The sequence below is a fragment of the Triturus cristatus genome, chromosome 3_2 (assembly GCF_964204655.1).
Source record: "Triturus cristatus chromosome 3_2, aTriCri1.1, whole genome shotgun sequence".
NCBI lineage: Eukaryota > Metazoa > Chordata > Amphibia > Caudata > Salamandridae > Triturus > Triturus cristatus.
Genome location: NC_140584.1, coordinates 894,595,261 through 894,609,659, shown reverse-complemented (window position 1 = coordinate 894,609,659; position 14,399 = coordinate 894,595,261). Strand labels below are relative to the sequence as shown.

At 41.5% G+C, this 14,399-nt stretch overlaps 1 protein-coding gene across 1 annotated transcript in view; it reads right to left on the bottom strand.

Moving 5' to 3' along the window:
• Positions 1–14,399, bottom strand: part of SHPK (sedoheptulokinase) — a 221,557-nt gene that overhangs the window by 146,659 nt on the left and 60,499 nt on the right. The window contains exon 3 of the mRNA XM_085649321.1: positions 6,003–6,144. Within this exon, the coding sequence (XP_085505447.1) occupies positions 6,003–6,144 (142 nt within the window). The remainder of the gene's footprint in view (positions 1–6,002; positions 6,145–14,399) is intronic.

Sequence of the window (14,399 nt, the reverse complement as noted above, 5' to 3'; positions counted from 1 at the left end):
ACTAATAGAGTCAGTTACGCACCTAGAAAATCATCCATTCACACACTTGTACACCCACTCATTCTTCAACAGGCCTTTCCCTATATATATTAAGCATATTAAAACTTTACAGAAACACAGACTCACTAGATGACGTCATCAGTGATGTCATTTGAGATGTCATGAGTGATGTATTATGTGACGTCATCAGTAGTGCATTGCGGGGGCGCGAGTTATAGTTAGCTGAACTAACTATAACGGGGGAATTTCTAGGGTTTTGTACTAGGGAAATGTCCAGCTAACTATAACGCCCCTGAAACCTATGGTTTTTTCAGTGAATATATATATATATATATATATATATATATATATATATATATATATATATATATATATATATATATATCTTCCCAAAGGTGCCTCTGATCTTAAGGACGCGACTCCGCACAAGAACGGTTAACAAACCCTTTTTATTATAGCAGCTGCACATCAAGTCTGGTATTTGAACACTTCCCAACGCGTTTCAAAGCAAACTTGCTTGTTCATCAAGGGGCAGGCAGCAAGTGACGAAAACAACTACAAACGTCATTTCCCATTATGTATGCTCTCTCCGGTGAGGCATACTGGTCATTGTAGTTCGATTCATCCCCGTTGGTGGGGTCCGTGCACGTGCCACAATTAAATTCCTGCTTTTACCAAATTCAAAAACAGCCCTCCAGTGGGCCCCAGTCATATCAGAAAGCTGTAAATTTTGAAAGTTCTCGTGCGCTGTTCACAGGCTGAGAATTCACAGCCGTGCAGACCCGTTTCCATTGCACAAGGCGGTGCATCCTTCACGGCTGAGGCCGCCGCGTGACATGACTTCCGAAAGGTTCCTCTGATCTTAAGGACGCGACTCCGCACAAGAACGGTTAACAAACCCTTTTTATTATAGCAGCTGCACATCAAGTCTGGTATTTGAACACTTCCCAACGCGTTTCAAAGCAAACTTGCTTCTTCATCAAGGGGCAGGCAGCAAGTGACGAAAACAACTACAAACGTCATTTCCCATTATGTATGCTCTCTCCGGTGAGGCATACTGGTCATTGTAGTTCCATTCATCCCCGTTGGTGGGGTCCGTCACTTGCTGCCTGCCCCTTGATGAAGAAGCAAGTTTGCTTTGAAACGCGTTGGGAAGTGTTCAAATACCAGACTTGATGTGCAGCTGCTATAATAAAAAGGGTTTGTTAACCGTTCTTGTGCGGAGTCGCGTCCTTAAGATCAGAGGCACCTTTGGGAAGTCATGTCAAGCGGCGGCCTCAGCCGTGAAGGATGCACCGCCTGGTGCAATGGAAACGGGTCTGCACGGCTGTGAATTCTCAGCCTGTGAACAGCGCACGAGAACTTTCAAAATTTACAGCTGGCTGATATGACTGGGGCCCACTGGAGGGCTGTTTTAGAATTTGGTAAAAGCAGGAATTTAATTGTGGCACGTGCACGGACCCCACCAACGGGGATGAATCGAACTACAATGACCAGTATGCCTCACCGGAGAGAGCATACATAATGGGAAATGACGTTTGTAGTTGTTTTCGTCACTTGCTGCCTGCCCCTTGATGAAGAAGCAAGTTTGCTTTGAAACGCGTTGGGAAGTGTTCAAATACCAGACTTGATGTGCAGCTGCCATAATAAAAAGGGTTTGTTAACCGTTCTTGTGCGGAGTCGCGTCCTTAAGATCAGAGGCACCTTTGGGAAGTCATGTCACGCGGCGGCCTCAGCCGTGAAGGATGCACCGCCTGGTGCAATGGAAACGGGTCTGCACGGCTGTGAATTCTCAGCCTGTGAACAGCGCACGAGAACTTTCAAAATTTACAGCTGGCTGGTATGACTGGGGCCCACTGGAGGGCTGTTTTAGAATTTGGTAAAAGCAGGAATTTAATTGTGGCACGTGCACGGACCCCACCAACGGGGATGAATCGAACTACAATGACCAGTGTGCCTCACCGGAGAGAGCATACATAATGGGAAATGACGTTTGTAGTTGTTTTCGTCACTTGCTGCCTGCCCCTTGATGAAGAAGCAAGTTTGCTTTGAAACGCGTTGGGAAGTGTTCAAATACCAGACTTGATGTGCAGCTGCTATAATAAAAAGGGTTTGTTAACCGTTCTTGTGCGGAGTCGCGTCCTTAAGATCAGAGGCACCTTTGGGAAGTCAGGTCACGCGGCGGCCTCAGCCGTGAAGGATGCACCGCCTGGTGCAATGGAAACGGGTCTGCACGGCTGTGAATTCTCAGCCTGTGAACAGCGCACGAGAACTTTCAAAATTTACAGCTGGCTGATATGACTGGGGCCCACTGGAGGGCTGTTTTAGAACTTGGTAAAAGCAGGAATTTAATTGTGGCACGTGCACGGACCCCACCAACGGGGATGAATCGAACTACAATGACCAGTATGCCTCACCGGAGAGAGCATACATAATGGGAAATGACGTTTGTAGTTGTTTTCGTCACTTGATGCCTGCCCCTTGATGAAGAAGCAAGTTTGCTTTGAAACGCGTTGGGAAGTGTTCAAATACCAGACTTGATGTGCAGCTGCCATAATAAAAAGGGTTTGTTAACCGTTCTTGTGCGGAGTCGCGTCCTTAAGATCAGAGGCACCTTTGGGAAGTCATGTCACGCGGCGGCCTCAGCCGTGAAGGATGCACCGCCTGGTGCAATGGAAACGGGTCTGCACGGCTGGGAATTCTCAGCCTGTGAACAGCGCACGAGAACTTTCAAAATTTACAGCTGGCTGATATGACTGGGGCCCACTGGAGGGCTGTTTTAGAATTTGGTAAAAGCAGGAATTTAATTGTGGCACGTGCACGGACCCCGCCAACGGGGATGAATCGAACTACAATGACCAGTATGCCTCACCGGAGAGCGCATACATAATGGGAAATGACGTTTGTAGTTGTTTTCGTCACTTGCTGCCTGCTCCTTGATGAAGAAGCAAGTTTGCTTTGAAACGCGTTGGGAAGTGTTCAAATACCAGACTTGATGTGCAGCTGCTATAATAAAAAGGGTTTGTTAACCGTTCTTGTGCGGAGTCGCGTCCTTAAGATCAGAGGCACCTTTGGAAAGTCATGTCACGCGGCGGCCTCAGCCGTGAAGGATGCACCGCCTGGTGCAATGTAAACGGGTGTGCACGGCTGTGAATTCACAGCCTGTGAACAGCGCACGAGAACTTTCAAAATTTACAGCTGGCTGATATGACTGGGGCCCACTGGAGGGCTGTTTTAGAATTTGGTAAAAGCAGGAATTTAATTGTGGCACGTGCACGGACCCCACCAACGGGGATGAATCGAACTACAATGACCAGTATGCCTCACCGGAGAGAGCATACATAATGGGAAATGACGTTTGTAGTTGTTTTCGTCACTTGCTGCCTGCCCCTTGATGAAGAAGCAAGTTTGCTTTGAAACGCGTTGGGAAGTGTTCAAATACCAGACTTGATGTGCAGCTGCTATAATAAAAAGGGTTTGTTAACCGTTCTTGTGCGGAGTCGCGTCCTTAAGATCAGAGGCACCTTTGGGAAGTCATGTCACGCGGCGGCCTCAGCCGTGAAGGATGCACCGCCTGGTGCAATGGAAACGGGTCTGCACGGCTGTGAATTCTCAGTCTGTGAACAGCGCACGAGAACTTTCAAAATTTACAGCTGGCTGATATGACTGGGGCCCACTGGAGGGCTGTTTTAGAATTTGGTAAAAGCAGGAATTTAATTGTGGCACGTGCACGGACCCCTCCAACGGGGATGAATCGAACTACAATGACCAGTATGCCTCACCGGAGAGAGCATACATAATGGGAAATGACGTTTGTAGTTGTTTTCGTCACTTGCTGCCTGCCCCTTGATGAAGAAGCAAGTTTGCTTTGAAACGCGTTGGGAACTGTTCAAATACCAGACTTGATGTGCAGCTGCTATAATAAAAAGGGTTTGTTAACCGTTCTTGTGCGGAGTCGCGTCCTTAAGATCAGAGGCACCTTTGGGAAGATATATATATATATATTCACTGAAAAAACCATAGGTTTCACACATGTTATAGTTAGCGGAAATTTTACTGATAAAAAACCAATGAAATTCCCCCGTTATAGTTAGTGCAGGCAACTATAACTCACGCGACCGCAATCCTCTGCTGATGCTAATACTGTATTTAGACACTTATTTGCCCATGTCTTCTTCCATTAAATTTTAGCTATACATATATTACAAATATTTTTTTTCATAAAGACACATATGTCATCAGCAGAAGATTGCGGTCGCGTGAGTTATAGTTGCCTGCACTAACTATAACGCGGGAATTTCATTGGTTTTTTATCAGTAAAATTTCCGCTAACTATAACATGTGTGAAACCTATGGTTTTTTCAGTGAATTTGCAAGGTTTTTTAAATGCTAATTCCTAACTATAACGTGTGTGAAACCTATGGTTTTTTCAGTGAATTTGTACGGTTTTTTAAATGCTAAGTTACTTTACGCCATTCGTGGCGTGCGCGCCCACTTAACGCAGTTCGTTCCGTGCGCGCACGGTGCGCTTCGCGCACCGTGCGCGCACAGTGAGCACGCGGTGCGCTTCGCGCACCGCGCGCCCACTTTACGCAGTTAGTGCCGTGCACGCACGGTGGGCACGCGGTGCGATGACAAAGCAAGAAAGCACGTCAACAAATCTGTTTCTGCTTTCCTCCGTGACTATGGTATGGGTGCCATTTACCACAACAACTTGCGTTATGACATGCAAGACATTTATAGAGGAGATGGTGTGCACTTCAATGATGAAGGGAACAGAGTCTTCCTCTTGAACCTTAGACTCTGCATCGGTACTTACTTGTAGGTACCACTAAAAAATCATTTCATAAACACAACGGCTCTTTTTAGAGCCCCCTAATATCTAAACACTTAAATCTGATTTTCATTTTTTTTTTTTTTTTTTTTCTACCGTACGCTTACCGTAAGCTTACCGTACGCGTACCCCGTGATTTTTTTTAAAATCAATAAATGTTTTTTTTGTACTTTTCTGTCCTTCTTTGACCCCCTTACAAATGTTAGGGGGTCTGTAACTCTCCTCATTGCCCCCTTTCCTTGTTTTCACTCTTTTTTTTCAGAGTGAAATACACAAAATGGCGGCCGCCGCTTCCTGGTTTCGACCGATTCGAATGTTTACTAAGATCTAAGAGCCAATCAGAATCGCGCTCGCGCACGCCACCGTACGCTTACCGTAAGCGTACGGTAAGCGTACCGTAAGCGGGCTCAGATATATATATTGATTTAAAGGCTATTTTCTCAGAATCTACTGAACAGATTTACACCAAACCTACAAAAGGCACTTCCTTGACCTAGGGACTACCTCTCTGCCAAATTTTGAGTAATTCTGTTCAGCCGTTCGGGCTGTAGCCCTGTCTAAAGGTCCTATGGAAAAATGCATGGGAAAAACGCGTTTTGGGACCCCCCTTTTATCTCAGCCCCCGCTTGACGGATCCCCCCGAGACTTTCAGGGTAGGAGCGGAGCGTAGCGCCCCACCTATTTTGAGAAATTCGCGAGGATTCGTCGACCGGCGCCAAAGTTATTCAAAATAGAATGTTGAGGTTTTCCTATGGAAACGTGGTCCTAACTATAACTACCTACTGGCGACCGCCAGTAGGTAATATATATATATATATATATATAGACCTAAAAAGGTATCAAGCTACTCAAGAGAACAAGAACCGCTGACAAAGAAAGGGAGTACTAGTCTAGTCCATGTCCAAAAGCCGCAATGTGAAGAGGAGACTAAAAATAAGTCAATTCTTCTTTGTTTTACTTTTTCTGAGTGTTAGTTGCACTCCTTATTGCGCTAAATTGTTTTTTTTATCGTCAGTAAGGACTGAAAGCTGCATGAGTGTACACATTCGGCTGCCACAGCAGAATAGGCCTAATGCTAGTTTATATTTCACATATGTGGGTTACAGAAAGCCTTCTAATACTCGAATGAGATTGCATGTGTATTTTTTACTGCTGTGTCTTACTGTACCTTGGTTTATTTTCCAAAACACAACACCGTGCATCTGTCCTGAAATTCCAATGCTAGTCACCCTCTGAAGCAGCTCTCCAGATAAAGCAGTCAGGCACTCGGTCAAAGCTGCCACAATCTTCAGGACATCCTGCTCATTCCCCTGCAAAAGATAAGTGCAAACTTACTTTAGTTCTCTTAGGTAAACAATAATTTCATTGAACTAATTACTGTCAAAATACAATCATTATATAATTACATCAAGTGCAACACAATGCCAAGAATGAAATGAAAGAGAATAACTTTTAGAAGTTTATTTCAAAGTATTTGCAAGTCAGAAAATTAGCTACGGATAGCATGCCACACAAGTAGTGATTTATGACGGCCGGGAGCCGTCCTGGGTACCTGAACGCCATGCCCAGCCCCACCCCCCCTTGCACCGCAGCAGAATTTGCCGCACGGCGAAGGGGTTAAGGTATCATTTTTCCATGAATAAACCTAGAAATATATTGAACCATGAAATCTTGAATGTGGTAAATCAAATTTAACTTTACCACCTTTTCTTCACCTTATTCGTAAACTCGTCCTCTCCGGCTTGACACATTCCTCGAACAAAGCTAAACGCTATCAGTAGCCAAATAAATGTTACTATACAACGTAACTTCCACAGGTTTTGCATTTCCACAGTTAACACTTCAGTTTTAAGCTCCAGAAATTGAGAGGAACAAAATGATTCTCTTACCCTGAGCCTATACTTAATCTAAGAAATCCAAAGGAACCCATTAATTTTTCCGACCAAATGTTAACGTACCATAATTACCCTTCCCACATTTATGGGCCTAAGTAGCAAGCACCGTTACTTCAGCTAGAAAATCAGTATGGCTGCAGTTCTGGCTCTTTTAGAGGGGTTGAATGTGATTTTATAGAAGACCAATTTCATGGCATGCTATTACTGAAAAGCCATTTTATCTAAATGGAAATTTTCAGAATGAATGGCCTTAACCTTTTTGTCGAAACGAATTTATAGAATGTTGTTTTGGTTAAAATAGGCATGTGAATGCTTCTTTTTTAAATGTAAATGCAATGGTTGCAGGTCATTCTTTCAGAAACGTATTTGTTGGAGATATTTATTTCAGTGCTTTACTTCATCCTTCCATCGCTGACCTCTCACAAACCCATATATCTCTGCCACTCAAAAATCCTGACCACATCTAAACTACACTAATCCCTGAAGCCTAAAACCTATTTCCACGCCAAAACTCCACCATCCCTGAACCATAAAAGCACTCAATGCCCCCTAATCCCACCCATTCCTGAACTCTGAAAACCTCTATCGATGCTTGACCCCATTCATCCCATATTCCTTAAAACACCTCAGCACACCCAAACCCCACGCATCCCTGAACCCTAAAAAACCCTCACCTCCCTTAAAACCAGCCATCCTTGACCCATAGCAACTTCTCATCACCCTAAACAAACTCATCCCTGAACCCTAATAAACCCTTTCTACATCTAAGCTTCACCCATCCCTCAATCCTCAAAACACCACACTAAACTCTACCCCATCCTGAACCCTAAAAAACTCTCCACCACCCTTGCCGCTACCCATAATTGAACCTTAAAAACTCTCACCGCCCCCAAACTCCACCTATCCATGAACCCTAAACTTCTCATCATTCCTGATCCCTGAAACCAAAAAACACCTCACATTCTAAACACCACTCCTCAGCGAACCCTAAAACTTCTAGGCGCCTTCACTACACCTATATCGGAACCCTAAAAACCTCTTTCTATGCCTACACTCCAATTAGTCCTAACATCTAAAAACATCTTATCACCCTGAACATAACCGTCCTTTAACCACCCCCAAAAAAAACCTGGTAGTCCAAAATTCCACTCAAGTAATTTTGGATTTTTCCTTAAAATCAATTTGTCTTTAAACTATTTCTTTTAATTTTCGTTTTTTTGTATTTCTTCAAATTTATTTTTCCTGGGTTTTCCATCTTTTAGTTTCCTCCAATGTTGTTTCTCAGTTTTAATTTCCCATTAATTCACACACATCACTTTTATCAGAAGTTTGTGTCTGTATTATGCTATGCTAATGATGGAGCAGGTAAAGCAAAATTTTGTATACCTCCTCTATTTTGCATGCGAAGATTAATTATGTAACCTACTGATTATAATTTACTAACGGAGTGCAGTGTGAGACTAATTCAACCATTTACATACACCAATTACACGTGGGAAAACTGCTATTTGCATGGCAAAATAACTCTGTTAACTAAAAACTGTACGCATATTAATAGTAGTACATGTGGTAATAGAAAATTGCATGATTAATGTTGCTTTTGTGATGTTTGCAACTTCGTGGAGGACCGTAAAGGTAAATATATTGCTTTAAATGTCGCTATATGCTAGGAAAATACTAATACATAAAGGGGATTAGTGAGGGTATAATATTTGAATCATCAATTGTATGTATTAATTATTCCTTTGTGTTTGTTTCGCTTAAGTTAGCATTTTTGGCCTGCTACAAAATGGAGTCGAAAACGAGTTCAGAAGTGGCCACCGTCTCGTGAGCACGATGTCTACTGCACAGACTCGGATGGCTCCGTGAACTTCCTATCAACCTTTGCACACCATGTCCTCTGTCAAGAATAGGATCTTGGTGGACTGCCAAAACCCAGTCGGGTGAAAACTGGTTAAAATGAACAATTGAATCATACAAGTAAACCTAAAAACAATGTATCATATGGACTATGACATCCACGGAAATGAACCAGAAAAATCCCCGAGAAACTTGATGGAATAAAATCGGACGTTTTCGATCAACCAATCATAGACTTTCTCCGCCTAAAAATGTTTCATGTTAGCCCTGAATTTATTATAAAAAGAGTAGTAGAATAGGGAGGGGCTGGCATTCGGCGGTTATTATGACTGCACACCCTCTTCGACCCCACAGGCGATGACAGATACTTGCACGTTTTCTGGTCCTTTGGAGATCTTTGGGACTGTAACGTGCTGAGCAAAGAACTTTCGGACCTTAAGCTTTGGCCTGCTTTATTTGGACAATTTACAGCTAATTCGATTATGCAGAGCCAAATGAATTAGAGAAAATCCAGATAGCAAGAATAGGTAAATATAATGACCTGTGATTTGAATAAATTGATTCTGAAATTCTAAACTTTGATGAAACAAATGTTAATATTAATTGCAATCAAATTTTAGATAAACAAATATTTGATTAACAGAAATTACGAGTTTGTGGTTATTCAAATGAAGAGGGTAAACGATTCTGAGTCTTAAAATGTGTTTTAGCTGGTTCTAAAATCACCATCAACCAATCCAACTAATTGGTCCGTCGACCAAGTGGGTGGAGTGCCTTGATGTTTTGAGATTAGGAATCTATAGGTGACGAAGGTTAATGTATATTCTGTAATATAACTTTTTCTTCCCTATAGGTTATAAGGTAACCCCCACATGTCCAGCGCTTGATTATCATCCCTCCTGTGTGCAGACTCGTGAATGTTGACGTGTGACTGTTGGTGTTATGGGCCCCACCAATGAATGCGTGTGCGAATGAGTTAGTGTGACGACGGGTCTGCGACGCAGATGATATTTGTATATTTTACTCCTTTTCCTCCGGTCTCGCGCTGGATCAGTTTTTCTGGTAGCAGAATGATGTTTTTTTTGCATTGATTTGGTGATTGCTTATAGATTTGATTGTTGCTTATTGATTTCTCTATTTAGAATATTGATTATTGATTGTGAATGTTGGATAAGTATTGGTTTATGTATTAACACTATGTTGAGTCGCGTTGCGTTCCATGTTGTCTTGACGACTTCTGGGATGTAGGGAGTCGGAAGTTTGTAATGATTCCGTAGTAGGGCAGACTGTTCGCTGCTCTCGGGAAAGACGGACTTATTGTGCCCTGTAGGTACACAGGGAAAACACGTGACGATTGGAGTTGCACGATGCATTGTCTGGGTTCGATTTGGTGTGCAAACAAAAAATGGTACAAAAGGGAGAGATAAGGAAATAACTTTGGTCAAGAGCACACTAATTTACTCTATCTCTAGTTTATTAATCTAGACAGATTTTATCAAAATATTTGGACATTCCTGCATCAAAAATTGACAACGGACCTTGAAGAGAGCAACAAGACAAAATTACAAATATACACATAAATTAAACATGTGCAGAACATCACATACATGAAAAGACTTGTACACACAAATTAATTAACCCCTAAAAAAACACTTAATTTTCTATTAGTGTCCTCCTAATAATTTCAGGACGAACCACTGGGAGGTAGTCCACAGAGTGCGCTGCGACTCAACAAGTTATTGTCGGACCTTCTCAGCACACTAAACGGTGAATAACCACACTGTGCTTATTTTCAAGGACTCCTCCTTCATAACAGGGACCCTGAAATTATTAGGAGGACACTATTAGAAAATTAAGTGTTTTTTTAGGGGTTAATTAATTTGTGTGTACAAGTCTTTTCATGTATGTGATGTTCTGCACATGTTTAATTTATGTGTATATTTGTAATTTTGTCTTGTTGCTCTCTTCAAGGTCCGTTGTCATTTTTGATGCAGGAATGTCCAAATATTTTGATAAAATCTGTCTAGATTAATAAACTAGAGATAGAGTAAATTAGTGTGCTCTTGACCAAAGTCATTTCCTTATCTCTCCCTTTTGTACCATTTTTTGTTTGCACATTATTGTTCCTTACCCAGGTATTTAAAGGGTCAATTGGGTATAACCCTGTTGTTTGCCAGATGGGTTCGATTTGGTAACATCGTCATGTGTTGCCGTTAGGGGTATTTTCTGTGCAAAAGAAGTGTATGGGTAGCGAAGGCCACCAGTGAAATTTTGGTATTAAGTACCAGGAGTCCAAAAGGCACTCTGATTACGCTTATCACTGGAAAGGTAATAGGTGTTCCCTAAGCTTGTTAGAAGGATAAAGTAGAGGGAAGTGCTACTTTATTAACGAATGTGATAATTCTGTAGTAGGGCATATTGTCCGCTGCTCTCGGGAAAGACAGGATTTTGTGTGAATGAACTGCATTTTCCGTATGAATGTGTGAAAATGAAATAGCATTCAGGTTAATTGTGAAACTCTGGTTCTAATTCTCAGGAGCATTGGGTCATTGGTTAACTAATGCTCACTAGAAGGGTAAAGTAGAGGGAAGTGCTACTTTATCAACGGATGTAATGATTCCGTAGTAGGGCAGATTGTTCGCTGCTGAAAGACGGAATTCTTGTGAAAGAGGTCAAGACTATCTCTTTGTTAGCGAAACAGATAATAGTGGCGTTTTAATGTCGTTACTAACAGAATTTAGCAAAAAGTGCATGTAAAAGGTTTGCCGATAAATTTTGTAAAGGAGGGGTCAGCAGGAGTAGCGAGAAATCTGACGTCAGAAAGACCACGCTGGGATTGGCCAGCTGTAAAACAACGTAAACGCTCCTGATTGGTGCGTTAGTGTGAGTCGCGCTGGGACTGGAGAATAGTCATAGGGGAAGACTAGCGATACTGAAAAAAGAAAATGATGTATTACGATCCACCAGAAAAAGAGAAAAAGTCCTGGTTTGGAAAGATCAAGAGTTTATTTAAAAAGGACAAACCGATTGTGACTAGAGAGGGACAGTTGCTTCCTCCACCAAAATCGCCTGCATCCTTTCTGGTTGCAAAATATGGTTATCATACATGTATTTGGTTAGACAATTGGGCAAAGTATACAAAAGATGATGGAGTTTTAGCATTCCCAGAACATGGTTCATTTAATTTAGCGGTTTTGAGATATTTGAGAGAAAGAATGATGAAATTAGAACCAAGACCTAGACCTACACAGTTTGAAGCATTGACAGAATGTGAAGATGAGATGTATGACCGAGAACGGAATGGCAACGGAGTGGCAGAAGGTACAAGTATATGTTTGGTAGATCGTATGGACAGGAAAATCATGACGATAGAATCAAGAGATGGCAAAGTGCAAATATTACTGATGGGTTGTTCCCTATGAGAAATGCTGAAGAGATTAGTAGTAGAAAATGTATGGAAATAATACAGAATCAGGATGGTACGGGGTGCCTGAGTCACAGGATGATGTTCTCGATGACATGTTTTATAAAAATCCACCCCCATATTAATCAGACTCCACATTGTTGACACCAAGTGCCCCAGTAAAAGAAACACCACGAAATATAAAGTTTGGATCAATACCACATGAAGTAGGAAGAAATAATCCCTTTAGAGAAACAGAAAAAACACAACCTGGTAAAATGGCTAATGAAAATTCAGCTGAATTAGCAAAGACAACTTTAGAATTAACAGAGAAGATTAGGGAATTAACTAAAAACTTGGAAGCAGCTAACTGTTCCTGTAACCACAGGACCTGTAATGCCTATCTTCGACAAACAAAAGGATAGTGAGCATTGTCTGACGATTCCTTATAATAGTAATAAACAAACCGAAATGCAAAGAAAGGGTTTAAACGAGAATTGCTGGAGAAAAAAGGTAGATATTTCGGAACAAAGTACGTTTAAAAATTTGACAGTAGATCAAGAGTCTAGTGGATAGAATAATAATGGCGACATAATCAGTACCAGGGTCACCAAAAGGAATAGAACAAACAAGAAATGAACCAAATCCCGTAGGTCCTACTTCAGAGGAACTAAGTGAATGGTTGAGAAGTTTACAGCGGAAAGATGCATAACCCCAACATTTAGATGTGGCAAAGTTGTAAATTGTCTGGATGAAGAGTTATTGTTTCTATGCAAAAGTATAACATGGAGAGCAAGAAATTTACATGAAAGACTAGAAGAAGTAGCAAATGAAATGGGTATCGACTTTGAAAAGTTAAAGTCTTTACAAAAACCATACAGAGTAGATTTGAAAAGGATATTGAAAATCTGAATACTACAGGACGAACAACTCAGATTAAAGATTTAATCATTTTACTAAGAAAATGGGGAGATGTAGATAAATGGAAAAGTAGGTGGTTTCGGAAACGAGACGATACAACAGACAAAACGTTTGCAGCCTTCCCAGTAAGAGAAAAGGAAAAAGTGATAACTGAATGTCCCATGAGGGAGATTCCAGGCGGAGGCTATGTGCATGTCCTCTGGACTAGACAAGACATTTTATCATTTACCAATGACTTCCCTCGCTTGCGTGAGAAGCCGGTCGAGTGGTACCGGCAGGTAGACAGGTTTGTAAAATTATTACAGGTATTATGGATTGATTTGAATAGTCTATTCAACATAATTGTACCAGCAGATTTATGGGCAGAATGTAAAATAACAATAAGTTGGCCTACGCAAGAATACCCTAGAGATCCAAAAACAGGTGCCCCTGATCCAGAAGTAATGAGAAAATATGAACAAGTAATTACTTTTCTGAAAAATAAAGTACCACCTAAAGAATCTGATTGGGTAAAAATTGATAGAACTCATCAGGAAGCGAAGGAATCTGTACATGCATATTATGAAAGGTTGATTCTTGCCTTTAAGCAGTTTAGTGGTGATGAAAATTTGAGTGAAAAAGATTTGAGTCATTTTGTATATTGATTTGTGTATGGGTTGCGACCTGAAGTAAGTGAAATGATTAAACAGCATACAGTAGACTGGCAGAATAAAAAGATAGATGAAGTATTAAGACATGCAAAATATTTTAGTGATGAAATTGAAGCAAAGCAGCGTAAATTAAAAGAAAAAGCCATGTGGGCTCAAGTAAAATTAGCAGAAAGACAGGAAGCTCAATTGATTGAACAAGCAAATGGTATGGATATGAAACAAAAACCCAACTTTGGGAAAGGGAAGGGACAGATTAATCTAGAAGAAGCCAAAAAGAAATGGCCATGTCATAATTGCGGAAGAATAGGGCATTGGAAAACCGAGTGTAAATTTCCCCCAAGTGCTAATGGTGATAATGCATCATTGAATCCACAGGTGCAGAATGAGGTGAGTTGTCAACCGCAGCGACAGCAGCAGGTTGTTGCCCAACAGTGTCAGGTGCCAAAACCACCTTTTCCATAGAGCATAAATCCTCAGAAATACAGTAATGAGACAGGATTCTACAACGAAGAACAGGTAACTAAGCTGCCGCGCGCTAGTGCTATTTCGCAGTATTGGCTACAACGCAATGAGAGTGAGTCAGAAGAAAGTTATTGAAGGTGCCGAGGGGAGGAAGAGGAGTGCGTACTTGGCGCAACTCTAGAAGTAGACCAGACAGGCCCATTTGTGGATGGAAAGGTAAATGACGAAAACATTACTTTCCTAGTAGATACTGGTGCTACTCGTTCAACTGTTAGGTCAGCTGATGTTAAAAATCTTCCTCTCTCGGATGAAACAATCCAAGTAGTTGGTGTATCCAACAGACTGATAAAAACATATCTCACTGAACCAGTCAA